The 19,292-nt window shown below is 41.4% G+C and overlaps 1 protein-coding gene across 1 annotated transcript; it reads left to right on the forward strand.

Moving 5' to 3' along the window:
* The first annotated feature begins 4,372 nt into the window (after positions 1-4,372).
* On the forward strand, positions 4,373-9,470 carry LOC123101176 (disease resistance protein RGA2-like). The gene is made up of 4 exons (XM_044522750.1): positions 4,373-5,410; positions 6,867-7,042; positions 7,172-9,029; positions 9,171-9,470. Exons 1-4 carry the CDS (start codon positions 4,373-4,375, stop codon positions 9,468-9,470), a joined length of 3,372 nt encoding a protein of 1,123 aa, XP_044378685.1.
* The last annotated feature ends 9,822 nt before the right edge of the window (positions 9,471-19,292 follow it).

The following is a 19,292-nucleotide window of genomic DNA, read 5'->3' on the forward strand; positions in this document are numbered from 1 at the left end:
GTGCAAAATAGCAAACCAACTAAGCGGGACAAACTAGTGCAGGTGTAGAACATATGGACAGCCAACTAGTAAAAGTGATGCAGCCAACTGAGCAGGCAACTTGTGCAACTGAACAGTATGTAGACACCCAACTAGCAAAAAATTGGTGCAACTGCAGAACATAGGGACAACCAACTACTATATGAATGAAGCCAACTGGATAGAATTTTGTGCAACTAGAACACAAGTGTCTACCAACTACACGGCAACTTCTGCAAAACTCGAACACAACTAAGAGACAGCAAGTTCACAGAACCGCAATTGCATAGCCAACCAGTTCATAAACTTCCTGCAGCGGCCATGAACATCGAATCAAGGACGAATCGTGGGACAAAAACCACCACCACCACTACCGCACAAAAACGAAGCAAAACACAGCGGAAACACAGCAAGGCCTCCCCCCCCCTATGCAGCCTGCCACATCCGCCACCCGTCGACCTAGACACCACCTCGCCACCGGCGACGAGAGAGAGAGAGGGAGGATAGCAGAGGGCAGTCGTGGACGTCTGCCTTGAGCGCAAATCCAGCAACCACCTGCACCAACAACAAACGCATTCCCCCCACGAATCCCTACCATTACAGATCCAATGACACTCTGACTAGTCAAACAGAAGCACACCCATCCCACCCGAAAAGCGTCTACACCAAAACGACCGTGCGAGTAAGTTGACCACAGAAACCGTAGAAACCCTAGGAATCCCAGCCCGCCATTTCCGCCGCCGACGACCTCGAGACGACCTAGACCCCCGGCGATGAGACAGAGAAAGGAGAGATGCACTGGGTACCTGCAACGCTGACGAGGGCCAGCAGCGAATCCCCGCGCGGTCCACCGGAGATTTGGAGAGCCGCGGCGCGATTTCGCCGCGGAGCGAGAGCGAGGGCGGAGGAGAGGAGCGGAGAATGGGGAAGGAACATGAGAGAAAGGGGGAGAAAGAGCGAGAACGGCTCGCATTTCGAAAACGGCCGCCCACGATCTACGCCACGTCCGCTTACATGTGGGTCCACGCTCGTCCGGATGAGGACAAACCGCCCACGACCGCGCGGTTGGACGAACCGACCAGGCGACACCTGGCACTCCCCCAAGGCCGATCGCAAGCGATCGTGCGGTCGCGAGCCGGCCGCCCGGATCATCTAATTGGTGCACGGCCACTTTTTAGATTTTAGGGTTTTTTTATCTCAAGGAAATTTGTGTGCATACATATAGCGCCGTCTTCATGTTTGCAAGCCACCTTTTTTCCGTTTAATTTTTTTGCCAGTGTCTAGTGATTGGATTGCTTATCTTTCTTTTTTTTCATGGTCATGGGCATGTCTAAACCAATTTTCAGCACTTGTTGATGTCAAAGGTAGGCAGTACTAAAGAGTGGCCATGCCAATCCGCGTCTCAGGCCAGATCGGCAATCTTGGTGTAAAACAGTGTGCCTTGGTTGGGGAGAAGATCGAAGATGACACGAAAGCCCACAAGAGTGCTAGCATGGTGTTGGTGGGATCGGCAAGACCACTTGCAGCAAGAAGGTCTTCAATGACGAGGCCATCCAAGGCGAATCACACAAGAGTTTATGAGCATCACACAAAGCCTTTTAGGACAGCCATTGTTACCATCGAGAGGCACTTTCTCGGACTTGAGTGTCGAATGGAAACATGGTCATGCTTGTATTGACTCTTGCCAGCACCATCAGGGGGAAAAAGTTCTTTTAGCCACAGCGATCGTGGAGGAACAACCCACTAAAGACTCCTTTTAGCCACGGAGCCCCTAGCAGCCAAAGTCATTGATCGTCACAACATGAACAAGACATGATACTGTTGCTCGGGGTATGAAAGCAGTGCATCCCTACCATCATGCCAGCAAATTAGGACCAGAAGATGCTTGGTCATTGCTTAATAAGCAGGTCAGTATATACTTCTAACTCAACTAATAATAATGATAAACTATGCAGACAAAATCTTCAATCCTCATTGCCTTGGTTCCTTCGGCGTATTGTTTGGTGTGTTATCATGTTGTATGTATATGTCCACCTCTGTTTGATGAATACAATAGGCTATAGCAAATAGCATACTGACAAATGCAACTCCTCCAGCTAATTCCTCGTTGTTAATGGACTAGTATGCCCACTGCATGAACCGGAGGCACTTCCAATGATTGTGTCCCTTGAATTTCTCTCTAACTCCACCTGCTGTTTTTGTTTCCAGTCCATTCTTTTGTGTTTAAGGTAACAAATTGCTTGTTATATACACTATGAATAAGCAGACAGAGTAGGTTCACATTGCGTGTTAGCAGTGAATGTCCACCTCAATTTACTTCACGTAACTTGAAACTTCTCATTAGATCTACCTATTCTTATATGTGCAATGCTTTTGTAGTTCATGATCATAAGTTGGATCGACCTAATTATATCAGCCTGACATTACCGCAGCTTTAAATAATTAGTTTTTCTTTTGTGGGGAGCTTCCGAGCTTTAAATAATTGACTGACAGATAGTAACTCTGACTCGGCACTTTTTCTTGGCAATATAATTTTATGTTTCTACTTTCTACCACGTGGGTTTATAACTTAACTCAGATGATCTTCTGCATCCAGGTGGAATCAATTGCAGCCTCCAGATCCCGCTCTAGCAGTCTAGCTGGCTCATACCAAGTATCGGTGCCTCTGTGCAGCATGCGGCTCTACTTAATAATAGAAGACTTGAGGAAAGGTTTGCTGCCAAGAACACGAAGATACAAGTAATGCAGATATGCTATTTATGCTATGATTAACTTGTATGTATGAAAAATACTGTGGGATAAAGCTTGTTAGCATGCATTTGTAAAACTAACAAGATATATGTTTCTGCGTTCGCACCAAAGTTGCTTGTGAATTTATTTTATTTTTTGAGGAAAAAATAAAAGGTGTTATTGGATTAAGAAACTTAACTGGGCATGGGAAGCCCCACTTGTCACATCCTGCGTCTCTTAGCTTGGATTACCAAGAGTTACATATTTCAAGTTGGCCATCCATTATGATGCAGAGGCCGGGGGTACGCCTCCATTTTCTTCTTCTTTCAAGTTGGCCATCCACTTGCAAGTTTACCCAGAACATAGCTACATACTCTATGCAAGAATTGTTTGCTGGTAGATGGATGTATTCTGTGGAGGCAGGCCACAATCATCATGGCATCACTAGGCGCCACCCAGCATTTTTTACTCTTTCCCCTTTTGTTTGATGAGTAGCAAGGATTTAATAACTATAACTGATTACATCAATAGATGCATATGAATCTGATAGATAATACATGCCCGCCCAACTAGTCCATAAATAATTACCCATTCCTGAACAATCATATACTACTAGCTAACAGCATCACCACTATGAATTATTTGTTAGAATCAGGGCTAAGTCATTCAGCATTTTAAACTTGTTAGCAGCATCACCCAAGTCACTCTAACTCTACCTTGTAGTCAGGATTAAGTCATTCAGTGCGATCGAAGGGTGTCATCTAACGACTTCTAAAGTATTTCCCTTTTGTCTATATATTATAAATGAAGTTCATCCTCTGGTGCTTCCAGAAGTACAGTAGTAGAGCATGACCGAAGGAAACGAAGTTCGGTTCTCTTGCGCTTCCACAGGCTGTAGTACTACAGCTGTAGAGCATGGACGGAGGAAACAAAGTTCGATCCTCTGGTGCTTCCACAAATTTCAATACTAGAGCATCACCGGAGGAAGATCAACCCATTCATTTCTAATCTCTCCAATTTAATGAAGGTAATCTCGCTGCTCTCTCTGCGTGCATGCGTGTGTGTGTGTACTATTTCTCTAGATTTGTTTGGTTCATCGTCAGTCTTAACGCTTTTCGTACTTGTATACCTTTTTTTCGAAAAGGGGTTTTACCCCAGCCTCTGCATCAGAAAGATGCATACGGCTCAGAAATGTTGTGCATATAGTTGTTGTGCAATTGCTAAGCAGCAGATTTCCTAACCTACTACTTGCGACGTGATTGTAACCTTACTACAGAATAAAGATGCTGCCTTTTGTTCTTAGAAGAAGTTTTTCCTTTTTCTCAGAAAGGAAACCCTTACCTTTACTTAGAATCAGGTTTGATATTTGCGGTGTTTGATTGGGCATGGGTAAATAGAGCCAATATCATCTCAACTGTAATAGAGTTAGACTACATTCCAGAATATTTTGTTTCGTAGTTGAATATTGGATCAAAACCAAAACCAATTCAATCGGTAGTCTCAAGTGAATTAATTTTTTTAGGTGACATTCTATTTGAAGCATGGGATTGTTGGTGGTAATAATAAAAGGAGTAATTTGTTTGCTTATTTTTTGTAGCACCAAAAGTGAGCTCATTGCAGCAGTATGGCGGCGGTCCTGGATTCTTTGGCATCCTATGTCGCTGACATGGTCATCGAGATGGCCAAAGAAGAGGTGGCCATGCTGATTGGAGTGTCCGGTGAGATAGAAAATCTGGGCATCAAGCTTAGGGACCTCAAGAACTTCCTTGCAGATGCCGATAGGAGGAACATCACTGATGACAGCGTGCAGGGGTGGGTGGAGGAACTGAAGCGTGCCATGTATGATGTTACCGACATCCTTGACTTGTGTCAGCTCAAAGTAATGGAGCAAGGTCCATCCAAGGATATGGGGTGCCTAAACCCTCTGCTCTTCTGCATGAGGAACCCCCTCCATGCCCACGACATTGGCAGCCGCATCAAGACACTTAACCAAAAGTTGGATGACATCTTCAAGAGGGGTAGTAGTTTCAATTTCATCAAGCTAGAAGCCTACCAGGACCGGATGGTGACCCGTTCTCAAGCTGTTGACCGCAAGACGGATCCGTTGTTGGAGCGGTCGGGTGTGGTTGGGGAGAAGATTGAAGATGACACGAGAGCGCTTGTGAAGGTGCTCACAGAGGAAGTAGCTGATGATAGTGATAGCATCATGATTGTTGCCATCGCTGGTGTCGGTGGAATTGGTAAGACTACCTTCAGCAAGAAGGTCTTCAACGACGAGGCAATCCAAGGCAAATTCGCCAAGAAGATATGGCTGAGCATCACACAGGTGTTCAATGAGGTTGAGTTGCTGAGGACGGCCATCACAGCTGCCAATGGAAACCTGCCTGGCTCTGGGGGTGGGTCTCGGGATAAAGCGTTCCTTGTGCCAGCTCTTGCTGACGCCGTCAGGGACAAGAAGATTTTTCTTGTGTTGGATGACATGTGGGGAACCAACGAATGGAACAACTTGCTCATGGCTCCCTTTAGCCATGCTGCACCCAATAGTCGAATCCTTGTCACCACAAGACATGAGACTGTTGCCCGAGGCATGAAAGCCAAGCATCCCTACCACCATGTTGGCAAATTAGGGCCTGAAGATGCATGGACCTTGCTGAAGAAGCAGGTAATTTTGCAATTACTAGTAGTAACCTCTATTGAAGTTAATAATAACTTAATCATCCATTGACGAACACTAGCCATGGATTCCTCTTGAATGGTGTTAAGTCTTAGTAAGCATACTTTTTTTTCGAAAAGGGGGTTCACCCCGGCCTCTGCATCAGAACGATGCATACGGCACTCTTATTAAAACAAATAAATAGGTTCCAACATGGTCTTAAAAGTCTCGAACTATAAAAAAAGGCTCACACAGAGCCAAAGAGGCTAGAACGACAGACTAGCCAAATAAGGGACGCCACAACCGGCTGGCTAAAAACAGATAGGTAAACTAATTGCCTATCCTATTACATGACCAGCATCCAAACCGGTTGAAGATATCCCGAGCTACCATCTCCCAACGGATAGATTCAGTAACCAAATGCTCCATGGCCTCCATCGGAGTGAGTAGCGATCACGAACGGATTAATGCCGTGGCCCGAAAGATAACCTGCAACAAATGAATACATGATGTTGTGTTAAAAACCAAATCATTTCTGCAATTCCATATCGTCCACAGCAACGCGCATACTCCCACACGAATATGTCTCGCTAGGTCAGGCTCAATCCCATTAAGCCACACCCCAAATAATGTGTTAACACTATGCGGTGGCGTAATATTGAAAGCAATGTGGACTGACCGCCAAAGAACTTTGGCTAGCGGGCAATCAAGAAAAAGGTGCTTAATCGTCTCATCCCGATCACAGAAGCTACATCTAGTAGATCCCTTTAGCCATGCTGCACCCAATAGTCGAATCCTTGTCACCACAAGACATGAGACTGTTGCCCGAGGCATGAAAGCCAAGCATCCCTACCACCATGTTGGCAAATTAGGGCCTGAAGATGCATGGACCTTGCTGAAGAAGCATGTAATTTTGCAATTACTAGTAGTAACCTCTATTGAAGTTAATAATAACTTAATTGTCCATTGATGAACACTAGCCATGGATTAATGTACTTCGAATGCTTACTGCATTGATTCCTCTTGCACGGTGTTAAGTCTTAGTATAGCATACTTGCTAGTGATTTATTGTATTAATTTTGTGCACTTGCGACCACTGGTCCTGATTACTCCAGATTGTGTTGCTTGTTTATTTGAGTAACCAATCCGACATAGAAGGAGGGAGATTATGTTCTACTCCCTCCGTATCATAATATAAAACGTTTTTGACACTGTCATAGTGTCAAAAAACGTCTTATATTAAGTTACGGAGGTAGTACTTTTGTGTGCCAGTTCAATGAAAAATAAACAATCCGACGAACATTCGCCTCGACCTATTAATCAACATGTAAAGAGACAATTTACTTTAAGTAGTACATGGACTGATTCTCTCCGAGCTAGCATATCAGGAAATAAAAGAACTTCACTAGCCACAGAAATATGTAATATGCTTCTCATCAATTTTTTATGCTTAAACTGCTTGCAGGTACTCGCTACAGAGAAAAGTGAACCTGCGATTGATATGCTAAAGGATATTGGACTGGAAATTATAGAAAAATGTGATGGGTTACCACTTGCAATAAAAGTGATGGGAGGACTCCTATGCCAAAAGGATAAACAGCGATGTGATTGGGAGAAAGTTCTGAATGATGCTATATGGTCAATATCTCGAATGCCAGAAGAGCTAAATTATGCAATATATATTAGCTACGGGGACTTGTCCCCTTCTTTAAAGCAATGCTTTCTGCACTACTCCCTTAAGCCTAAGAAGACAATTATACATGACGTACAATTGGTCGGCATGTGGATTGGTGAAGGATTTGTTCATGGAGACTCTGATAGATTGGAAGAACTAGGAATTGAGTACCATAAAGAGCTAATATTGAGGATCCTTATAGAGCCAGATACATCATATGCCGGTCAATATATTTGCAACATGCATGATGTTGTTCGTTCATTCGCTCAATATGTGACTAGAGATGAAGCACTAGTAGCTCACCGCGGAGGAACTGTTAATAGTAAACTTAGTTTGCAAAGGTTTCTTAGGTTGTCCATAGAAACCAGAGGAGTGGAATCAGATGAATTTGAGTGGAGGAGTTTACATGAGCAGAAATCACTTAGATCATTAATACTAGTTGGAAAATTTAAGATTCAGTCTGGTGATTCCTTGATTCCTTTTTCAAGTCTACGGACTCTGCACATAGAGTATGCAAATTTTGCTGCATTGTTCAAATCTTTGTATCAGCTCAAACACTTGAGGTATTTGGCACTAAGGGAATGCAATGATATAAAGAGCTTGCGAGAGAACATTCACAAAATGAAGTTCTTGCAGCACATTAGTGTTGCTGGTTGTCAGAATCTTGTGAAACTTCCGGATACCATTGTAAAGTTACAAGGACTGAGATATCTTGAACTTTACGGCACATCTGTAAGTAGTATGCCTATTCCTCAAAAAAAAAGTATGCCTAGGGGGTTCTCTGCTCTCACAAATTTGAGGATACTTTGGGGGTTCCATACCCACATGGATGGTGATTGGTGTAGTTTGGAAGAGCTCCAGCCGCTTTCCCAGCTTGGGGAAATTGGATTAGCAAGTCTGGAGAATGTATCCGCTGCCTCATTTGCCACAAAGGCAAGGCTGAGTGAAAAGGTCTATCTTTCCTGCATGGCCTTATACTGTAAGAGCAGGCTAGGCGATGATGGATTAGTGAAGGAAGAAGTTTCTGAGCAGGATCAAGGAACAATTATGGAGGTATTTGATGAGCTCTATCCTCCGCCTTATGTGCAAGATATTCGCATCCAAGGATATTTCGGGCGTCAGCTCCCAAAATGGATGATGTCGACAGCAACGACGCCCCTCAATAGCTTGAGGATACTAATATTTGAAGACCTGGCTTGTTGCATCCAACTCCCTAATGGCTTGTGTCAGCTCCCATATCTGGATTACCTGGAGGTCAACCGTGCTCCGGCAATCAAGCGTGTCGGTCCTGAATTCTTGCAGCCCTATAGTCACCATCACCATGCTTCATTTCAGGCGCTAGCTGCATTTCCGAGACTGAACAAGATGATCTTTAGGAAAATGGTGGAATGGGAGGAGTGGGATTGGGAGGAGGACATGCAAGCTATGCCTGTCTTGGAGGAGCTTATAATCCATGATTGTAAACGGCGTATTCCTCTCGGCCTCGTGTCCCATGCAAGGGCTTTGAAAAAGCTAACCATATGGTCCATCAAGTGCCTCCACTCTCTAGAGAACTTCGCCTCCGTAGTTGAGCTCGACCTGTATGACTTACCAGAGCTGACTAGCATCTCCAATTTGCCCAAATTGCAAAAGCTTGCCATCAACTGCTGCCCAAAGCTTGAGTCGCTGCAGGAGATGACTGTACTCCGGAGACTCGTGCTGACAGTTTTCTATAATGAGAAACGACTTCCATTGTTCATGCAAACTGTAAAGCCCAGTCATTTGCTTCTGGACTGCAGCCCAGAGGTACTCGCCTCCATGGCTGTGGGAAAATCTGGCGTTGAGTGGGACATGTTCAGCCATATCCAGCATGTCGAGGCTTATGCAAACGACGAAGGCACTGAAAAGAGATGGCACCTATTTTACACAAGAGAGCCCTACAAAATGGAGACAAATGTGGAGGCAAATCAGCAGGTATAATATCTAGTTTGATTGCTCTATCCAATATAAGTACCCTGCTCTTGTTGCTTCCATCTTTGGGTTCTTCGTTTTTATGCTAGAGCTAGTTGAAAATATGTTCCTGTGTTCAGTTTCGCTTGGCAGGATTAATCTAAGGAGGCATATGAAGACGACAGAGAAGACGCAAATGAAGATGAGAAAAGGGACGGCGATGAAGAGGACGGAGATGACGAAGCTTGGACACGAATCTGCCCTGCACATATTTGCTCACTGTCTGTTCTCTACTGGGATCTGGGATTCTTCCTCACCAGATTCAACTTCCCTTTCCCTCTGATGCCGAATGGTAACACCGACAGTTTGGTCCAGTGGTGGTTGCTGGCACTGACTCAGATTCCTCTGCAGTGTCACAAGCATCTCTGTGCGGTGATCATGGTTGTCTGCGGCGAATCTGGATAGAAAGGAATAACGGTGTTCAACAGTCGGGCCCTGAATTTCTTGCAAATTTGTGACAAAATCTCAGATGAACTAGCCACCTGGCCTCTGGGGTCAAAGGAGTTATCTGGGCAGGCGGCGGTGTAATCTTGGCTCTCTACCCTGTATGGTGCACTCTATTATTTTTCTTTCGGATACTTGTACTCTTTTCGCCTTCTTAATGAACGAAAAGCAGCGGTCTGCTGCATTTCATAAAAAAAAAGGAGAGGAAAACGCTGACGAGGAGTTGGCCATACACGATGAGGGGATATCCCAGGATGTGTGTTGCCACTTGCCAGGATGTCTCCACTTGCTGCCACTGCTGCTCTACTGGATTTTCTGGGTGTTGAGCCTTTATTTTTGTATGAGCCTGTATGGGTATCTCCGTCGTGAATTGTGATTTTTACGTTTGTCAAAAGAGTGCAGTTTAGCCTGTAGTTAAGGAACAAAATTGTACAGATATCATTCAGAATGCATTCAACATTCCAGTATATTGTTGGCTTCTCTGTTTCCCTGTAAGTGAGATTTTTCCTTTCTTTCTTTCTTTCTTTCCCTTTACATAATTTATATGGCCGTATCTGCAGGCAGCTTCATCAACCTCCTCTCTAGATGGTTAACATCAAGTGTGCATCCATCCAAGCAACCCCACGGATTCTACAAAATCTTGTAAGAAAGGTAATTAGCTTCAATTCCTAAAGGTTTTATTTGGAAACGAAGCCAAAAGTATGGCGGTGGTCCCTTTTCGGCTTGATAACTTGGTACGGTGAAGAACCAAATTGCAACATACATCAATAGATGACTTTCAATTAGGGACATGCAGTAATTTATTATCGGTTTTGTTTTAGAACAATCCACAATGATTGTTAACTTCTTTTATTCCAATGATTGTAACTGGACGAGCGTCCAATAGGCGGAATATGATTTAATTTAAGAATTTTGAAAACAAAATCATGGAATATGATTTTTAAAATTCCTATAAATAAAAAAATCTGCAACATAAATAGTTTTTTGCATAAGATATTTTTTATTTCAAATAAGAGGAACATTTGTTCCTTACACACTATCTTTTTATCTAGCATGACAAAAGTTTTACTTTTCCATCAAAAAATATCCCCCCATCTAACTGACATTTTGAAAAAAATAAATACATTTACAAAAATAAAATAAAATAAGAAAAGGCACAGTCTTAATGGGGCTTGCCAATAGGCGGCCGGTCCTCTTATTCGGCGCGCTCTGCTCCAGCTCACACGCGCCTGCTGGCGTGGCCTGGCCCAGCAACGTGCTACTCGCTCGCTCGGTTTCATAACAGGCTGACCGTTGACCGTTGATTTTTTGGGGAAAAAATCATATCTGAGTTTTTTTCGTATTTCAAAAAACGTTCGTAGTTCAAAAAAAATGTTCACAAATATTAAAAAAGTTTATCGATCTGGAGAAAAGTTCCTAAATTTCGAAAATGTTAAAAGTATAAAAAAGTCACGATCGTGTTTGAAAAAGTTCACGGCATTTAAATAAGTTCACGAGTTCAGAAAAAAACATTCGCGGATTTGAAAAATATTCAAAAAATTATTCTGGATTTTCGAAAATAAGTTCACAAGAATAAAATATAGTTAATAATAATTAAAATAAACAAAAAAATCTAAAATTTAGAAAACGGAAAAAATAAAAAGGAAAACGAAAAGGGGGAATGGAAAGAACCGATAGAAACTGAACAAAACCTATGAATCACATAACCTAGAGAAACCAGCCCAAAACAAATCGGGGGACAACTTCTAGAAGGTTGTGAAGCCTTTTTTCTAGGTGAGAAGGTTTAGAAGCTTGTGCTGGGACCCCTAAAAAAAAAGAAGCTTGTGCTGGGAGAGACACGTTTTGGTCTGGCCATTTACACTAGCGGGGAAATCAGATGTATTGATAACTGGCGCTATAAGCGTTGAAAGGGATTCGGCCTTAAGGAAGCGCCAAAACAATTTCTCGCTGTAAGCGAGAATACCTCTCGGCCTGATGAAAGTTTTTCCTCCTCTGCTGTATCTGGGACAGCCGGTTTGATGATTCTTTTTTTCGATCGCTTGATCCGTCATGTGTGGTTCCTCGTTCGCTGGTTCTTGTCCTGTTTTCTTCCACTGTTTTCTATCATTTTTTACAGTTATCTTTGTTAATCAAGGATTTCTTCGGCTCTTTTGTCTTTCTTCATTTTCTCATTGGTTTTCTCTATTTTTCATATACAAGATTAATATTTTTTGGATACATGGTCAATATTTTTTCTACAGACATATTAACATTTCAAAAATAAATAAATATAAAATTAACATTTTCTATGATAAAATGGTCAAACAAATTTTGTACACATTTAATATTTTCGAATAACTTTTGAAACAATTTTCCAAATCCTTGACCATGGTCAATATACAAGATTTTCTCTATTTTTCATATACAAGATTAATATTTTTTGGATACATGGTCAATATTTTTTCTATAGACATATTAACATTTCCAAAAAATCAAATATAAAATTAACATTTTCTATGATACAATGGTCAAAAACATTTTGTACACATTTAATATTTTAAAATACCTTTTGAAACAATTTTCCAAATGCTTGAATACATTTGCTAAATACATGACCAACTTTTTTCAAACACATTCTATATTTTTTTATGCATGAGCAGCATTTTCTTTACACACATTTAACATTTGTCAAATGCTTGGTTAACATTTTTTAATAAATGGTCTAACATTTTTTATACGCATATTTAATATTTTTTAGATGCATAATTAACATTTTGAAAATACAATATTAACAACTTTTAATATAGGGCTAACATTCTTTCTATACACGTTTAATCATTTTTAAATACTAGTTTGGTCGTTTTTTAATACAGGGTCAACATTTTTCAAAATTTTAATTAAATTGTTTCATATTATTTTTTACATTTTCACAAAAGCTAGTTTAACATTTTTTAAATGCATGATCAATTTTTTTTCACACATATTGTATATTTTTTGTATGCATTTTTTCGTACAGATGAGAAACATTTTCTTTGTACACATTTAACGTTTTTCCAATTTCTGGTTGACATTTAAAAAAATATTTTTATATAACTTATTTTATAATATATATTTTTGGAATGTTTGGAAGCATAAACAAAAGGAAAATAAAAAATATGTGAGAACTTAAAAATCCAAAAAAAACAAGGGCATGGCCTCCCGCACACCGAGGCTAGCCCATTTAGGCAGAAAACAGATGTGAGAGCACACAAGACTATGGGAGCAACTAGTTGAGGAGCGCTCGTTCGTAGACTCCCCAAAGGTCACTTGGGGTTGACTGAGAGCGCGCCTTAGCCGCCGCTCCATGTCGCGCTTTGGGCACTCCCTTCGGATTTTTTTTTCGCACACATTTTCGGATTTTTAGATGGTTTTTTCTTTTCGGTTTTTCACCGGTCTTTCTTAGCTTTTCGCCCTACAAAAATATAAAAAATAATTGCACAAAAAAAATGTTTTATTTTTTTCTTTCCTGAGAGGCGCGATTTTTCTTTCATAAGAGGCACTGTTTTGCTTCCGCGACAGACACGGCCGTGCATCTCGAAACGAAAAAAATATTTTTTTTTCTTTCGTAAGTGGCATAGTTTTGCTTTCGCAAGAGGCACAATTTTGTTTCCGCGAGAGGCACGGCCGTGCCTATTGGAAACGGAAAACATACATTTTTTCCTTTCATGAAAGGCGTGGTTTTGCTTTCGCGAAAGACATGGATTTGCTTCCGCGAGAGGCACGGCCGTGCCTCTCGGAAAAAAACATGTTTTCTCTTTTTTTTCATCCGCGAAAGTCACGGTTTTGCTTTCGCGAAAGGCATGGATTTGCTTTCATGAGAGGCGCGGCTGTGCCTCTCGAAAACGGAAAAAAAACTTTTTTTTCTTCCGCGATAGGCATGGTTTTTTTTGCCTATTTTTTTATGAAAAAAAAAGTTTGTCAAAAAACCTCTCAGCATGGGATCTAGTTTGTTAGATCACGCCGCGAGGAATCCAATGATGAAAACGGTTCAAAATTTGGTCGCACGAATTAAGAGATAAAATATTTTGAATAAACAGATTAAAAAAAAACTCTAAGGTTGCAACCCGGTAGGGCGAAGTGACCTTTTAAAAAAGTACTCATGTGTTAGTGATTTCGAACATAGCGATGTTGTTTTCACAAAAAAAAAAAAACGATTCATAGCGCTGCCTTTAAAAGAAGGGGTACTGCTATATAGCACTCGTAGCGAGCTCTAGCACATTACCACCCAAGTAAAATTCAAAGGGCCTGCTTAATGTGTCCCATAACATGATTTCCCATTTTTCTTTCTTAAATCTTGAAATAATATTTGTTTAATATATTTATAAAAAAAATTAATGCTAATTGTTTGGATGTTTTTAAAAGCGTTTACATATTTGAAAAGAATGTTCATGTACGTTTAATAAAGTGTTCACGCTATTACAAAAATGTACATTAACTATAAATGTGTTCATATGTTTTTAAAATTATTTTTAAAGTGGTCACCCTTATAGAAAAGAATGTTCATGTCACCTGTACAAGAAAAGAAATTGTGGACATAGAAGGAAAAAAGAAACAAAAAACAAAAAACAAAACAAACAAAATAAACATCAAGTTTTGGCCGAGGTTTGCTAGTACGTACGACACGTGTCTCCTTCTCCCCTTATTAGGGATGGCACACATAGGATTTGGGTATGGGTGGAGCCACCCCATACCCTTACCCACCCCACCTAAGCGTATCCATCACCCTTACCCTTCCCCATCAATGGATACATTTTTTTCCCATACCATAGTTACCCGACAGAGTAGACTGGTACCCCCGGGTAAAATTACCCATGTTTGCAAAGCATCAATTTGAACAACTCATAGTCATAAAAAACCACATATAATCATAAATTATAAACAACAGATTATAACAACAACACATACTTATAAACAACAACATATTTAATAAACAACATCACTTTCTCGTAAACAAAAACACATCACAACAACATCGCATAGTGAAAAACAACAACACACATGCACACATTTTGAGTTCACAAATTCATGACAAAGTGTAGAGATAATTTTGACTTTACATAGATTTTATATGGGTACATGGTTCTGTGGGTATGGGTTATACGATCCCATACCCGTACCCACTCTATCCGAAAGGGTTTCAGATTTTCCTATTTATATACCCATGTGTAATTTTGTATCTCATACCCTTACCCTAATAGAGTTTTCACCCGCAGGGTACGTGGGTAATGGGTACCATTATCATTCATCCCCACCCCTCATCTATTGCTGCTGGCTTTAGCTTTTTGCTCGATCAAGTGCTGGAACGTGTAGCATGCAATGGGACAATGTACGAATCACCACTCCCATCTTCATTCGTTTTGTAATCATTAAAATATCCAAAAACATCTTGTATCTGTGAGCGAAGGGAGTACTAAACATTAATGCAACCATGAATAGTAATGCAACAGTGCAGGCGTGCGCATTTCTGATTGGTCCATATGACCATATTATACAGTGCAGTCTATCAGGGCAATTTGTTGGACCCATGCATCATGCATGTGAGCATTTCAAGGGCTTGCCATGCAAGCCGACTTAAACCGTCGGAAGGATAGGAGAGTAGAAGATAATTAAGAATTTAAGATTCCTTAAAGGTTATAGAGAATAATTAGTTGCAGACAAAAGCGATGCTCTGCTTAACTGATGTAGGGTTCTTAGGTGATAAACCAATGCCTCCTTGTTCCCTCTACCAACTGATGCAACGCGAGTGTTGGCGCACATGTCCTGTTGCTAGAATTTCCTCTCTCAAGATCTCCAGGTTCCTTGGGGTTAGTTCTAAGCAACTAGATATCTTCTCATGCACACCGTCGCTTCTAGATGCATGCATGCAGAGGCCGGGGGCACGCCTCCTTTTCCAAAAAAAAAGAAGATGCATGCATGCATGATACATGTTTAGAACATCCATTTCAGCGTCTATTAATATGGAACGGAAGTAGTGTACGCAATATGCACTTCCTGCATTGATGTTTCTTGTAGATTTCTAAGAGTGTTGTTATATATGCATACAAAACATATAGATTCAGAGTTTCTTTCACTGTTTCACGTTGTTTCAGCTCGATCTTGGCCATCAATCTTGTTCATAAACAATTCCCGTGTTTCCTTCGAACATTGTCAATCATACACCAAGATTTTGCAGTGTTACAAGTTGAAGGCAATTTTGATAAAACATGATTGCATAGATGCGTTGAGTTTTCTTTGGCTGGAGGCATCCAGTTGTACTAAAAGGTGTGGAGGGAGATCCACATGGGGATTATGCATCACAATTGAAAACAAAGAACTCTAATCCGACCTCTTTATGCGCCACACTAGCTAGTTAGATCGTATCTTCAACTAAGCATCTTTAGCCTTTTTTTTTTGGGGGGGGGGGGGGTCAAATACTGGACACAGAAACCAGGTGATCTAATTTTGTCGTTAGTTGGCCCAATTTGGATGTACTTTTGGTAGGCATTTACTTTGGCGGGGATATTTTTGGTTGGCGTTCAGCCAGACAAAATTGCAGTTGTGGTGCTAACTGATGTCCTTAGGGTTGGTCACTATACAAGTACTAGTAGAATGTCCGTGCGTTGCCACGGGCTTTTAAAATATTTGCTAGAGCTATTTAAACATAATACATGTTAAACTTTACATGTAAACATAAGTTAAGTCCACTTCACTTGCAAGGTAGATTGATTACTAAAAGGACATTTGACGTTATAAGTAAAAATCTGTTACACATTAAGATCTATTTGATGCGTTTAAGAAATTCTCACACATTTGCAGGATATTTTCTTTAGCTTCACTCGCATGATATTTGAGCAACTATACTAAAAGCGTCTTCCTCAGCTCGTACCCATCCTACACAAGCATGAAATCACCATTAGCATGAATATCTTACATTAATAAAGGTGATAAATGTGTAACCGAGAATACTGACCGTGCAAACCGGGCAAACCAATTCTTTAACATCCCACCAGAGCATAAAGAAAAAAAAACTAAATAGCCAGGCACATTCCTGCAATTTCATAAATTCATATTATCTTGATTATAGTGATAACAAAATAAATGCTTGTATTTTGCATGGATTTTTTTGAGGGGTGTATTTTGCATGGATAATATATGGTTTTTTCGTACAACAAATTTTGGGATCCAAGGCCCAAATCAGCATAGCCCACTCTCTCCTTCCCCTCACTATCCTATCCGCACGGCCAACCAGCCCCCACTATATCTTTCTCAAAAAAAAAACAGCCCCCACCTTCTCCTTCCCCTCACTCTATCGTTCCCCTCACTCTCTCCACTCCCTCTCCACTCCCGCAAATCCCTAATCTCGGCCGAGTCACCCACTCCACTCCCTCCGCTGTCGCCCCCACAGTCGCCAGAACCAGCGAACTCGTCTCCCACCGCCTCCCCCTCTCGTCCCCTCCCCTCTACTCATCCGACGGCGCTGACCGCGCAGATCGAGCGACCAGGCGGCGGCCACATGCGCACACAACCGGCGACCAACATCACGCAAAGGTCACCACCGCCGTCGCCGAAGGGCGGTCTTCTTCCACCTCGACGGACGAGCTTGCGCGCCAGGAGAGGAGCGGGGATCCTGCGCTTCTTCCTCGCTCAGCGCCCCTGTCGCCACGCCATGGATGAACCTCCCTCTGCTCCCACCAATGCCATGTACCGAGCTCGCTCTCCTCCTCGAGGTAATCTATTCACCCATCGCCATCGTTAGGACCTAGGATGCGTGGTCACTGTAGATCGGGGTACCCGCTGCTGCACACTTGGTCTCCGCTCTCCGTCCCCTGAATTCATGTCGCCCGCAGCCAAATGCTCCCGCCCAACAACCAGTTTCCTGCCCCAGCGACCTGTCCTCCATGTATTGTGGTCTAACATTTGCCTCGGTAATCTTTAATGTAAGAGAATATGATGGCAGGTGAATAGAGCTAATGGCCTAATGCAGATCTGAAGAATACCAACTTGAGAATAAAACAAACAATTCTTCAGTTAAAGTTTACTCTTTTCATGGTGCTCCACGTTGACTAATGGTTTGATTGCCCAGTGAGCTCGTACATACATGTTTTCTCTCTTTGAATTGTTGTTAGATGAGATACAGTCGCAACTACTACTACATCGACACTGTCATATATACTTTGGTACTGTATACTATTGCTGCCTACATTTACAATTAAGTTTGCTTGCCAACCCTTGTGAAAAAAGTTCGTCTGCCAAGGAACCACTCAAGTGGATATATATTATCCTTAACTCTTCAACTATTTTCTTATCAGACCAGCTGCTGAACGAAAAACATAATATTGTTACCTCATATTTATTTACTTGCCTTGATTTTTAGTCTGTTCCTCCGCGTGTGAGGAACGTAACAATGTCCTGCATGTTCAAATTAGTTATCTTGTCATTCCCCAATTTTCTTACTGTTCTTTTGGCCTTGGACAAGGTCAATCGGATGTGTGTGTTGACACAGATCTTTGATGTGGAAGTTAATACATCAGTCCTATCCGACCTCTCTATACTGTTTTGTTATATATACGTTGGGTTTCTTTAGATGAAATAGTAGAAGTTAACTATGCTGGTTATTGTCATGTGTAGTCCATTACTCTGACCTTTTTGATTATCTAAAGAAAAGGGGTTTATTTACTTTGCTGATTTCATTCGAGCTCTGAACGTATTTCATTCCGACATTTCATTTTGTCGATAATAACATTTTTCTTCTTTCTGAACATTTCTATGGGCAGATATTATCCTCCAAGCTATATGATATGCACAACACATGATTTATGGAACGAAAAGAGGTGATTTGTCGAACTTTGTCTCTTTTACAATTTTCTACCTCTTATAAATTTTATGATTTATAATCTGAGTTAACAAAACCATTAAGATATCTTATTTTGTGTAATTAGATCATGTCATCCAGATAATTAGATTTCACCGCATGATGTTCTTTACCCCAGCCGAGCATAGTGTGCTGCCGCGCCGTCGATTCCACGAAGTGGGCAGCCCGAGCCGATTCCCCAATGTGTCAACGACTACGTCCGCTGCGTGATCCTGTGGGACATGACCAATCCACTGCCTCATCAACACATCGAGGTAACAAATCCCCTCCTAATACAGGTGCTTTGGTCAGCTGCTGGCTCTACCACATAGCCTTCCGTCCACAATGAGCAGGAGTTCATATTAGAATATGACCATCTCTTTCTTAATGATGTGTGCCTTGTATTTCCATTTTGCTTTCTAAAAATATCGATTCAGGGAGCAAAAGGAAAGCATGATAATTATTATTTTTGACTTTACATTACATATCTCCAAGGTCCTATTTTTTGCTTGGTACGGGTAGTCATTATGCTTGGGCTCATGACCTTGATTAATCTATAGCATGGTTTTGGGTGACCTATTTAACATAATAGTGATATATGTTTGCATTTCTTGAACTGTCAGTAGGAACCTATATACCGCAAAATATTTGTTATGTCCCCTACGGAAGGTTTTAGACAGTCAATTGATTTTGTCCCATCCGACTATCATGCAGTCTGACTTCAGATGACTATGTTTTTCAGGGTGAATTGAGTTCAGATCTTTGAGCAAAGGATTGCGATTTTGTAGCTGCATTGGGGCTATTCTTTATCATTTGGTATGTCGTTACTTCCTAGCTACTTGAATTTCTCTATTCCCAATTCACGGGATTTCTACTTTTTGACATTTCCCTAAATGATTATACACAACGCTGATAATGCATGCCACCCAGTTTTC

Source organism: Triticum aestivum, chromosome 5A, assembly GCF_018294505.1.
Source record: "Triticum aestivum cultivar Chinese Spring chromosome 5A, IWGSC CS RefSeq v2.1, whole genome shotgun sequence".
Lineage (NCBI taxonomy): Eukaryota > Viridiplantae > Streptophyta > Magnoliopsida > Poales > Poaceae > Triticum > Triticum aestivum.

Bases quoted from the DNA above. Each gene is read 5' to 3' on its own strand.
- LOC123101176 (XM_044522750.1), top strand. From the start codon at position 4,373: ATGGCGGCGGTCCTGGATTCTTTGGCATCCTATGTCGCTGACATGGTC. The intron at 7,043-7,171 runs AATATCTCGAAT...ACATGACGTACA, and splicing joins CTGAATGATGCTATATGGTC to ATTGGTCGGCATGTGGATTG. The intron at 9,030-9,170 runs GTATAATATCTA...GATTAATCTAAG, and splicing joins ATGTGGAGGCAAATCAGCAG to GAGGCATATGAAGACGACAG.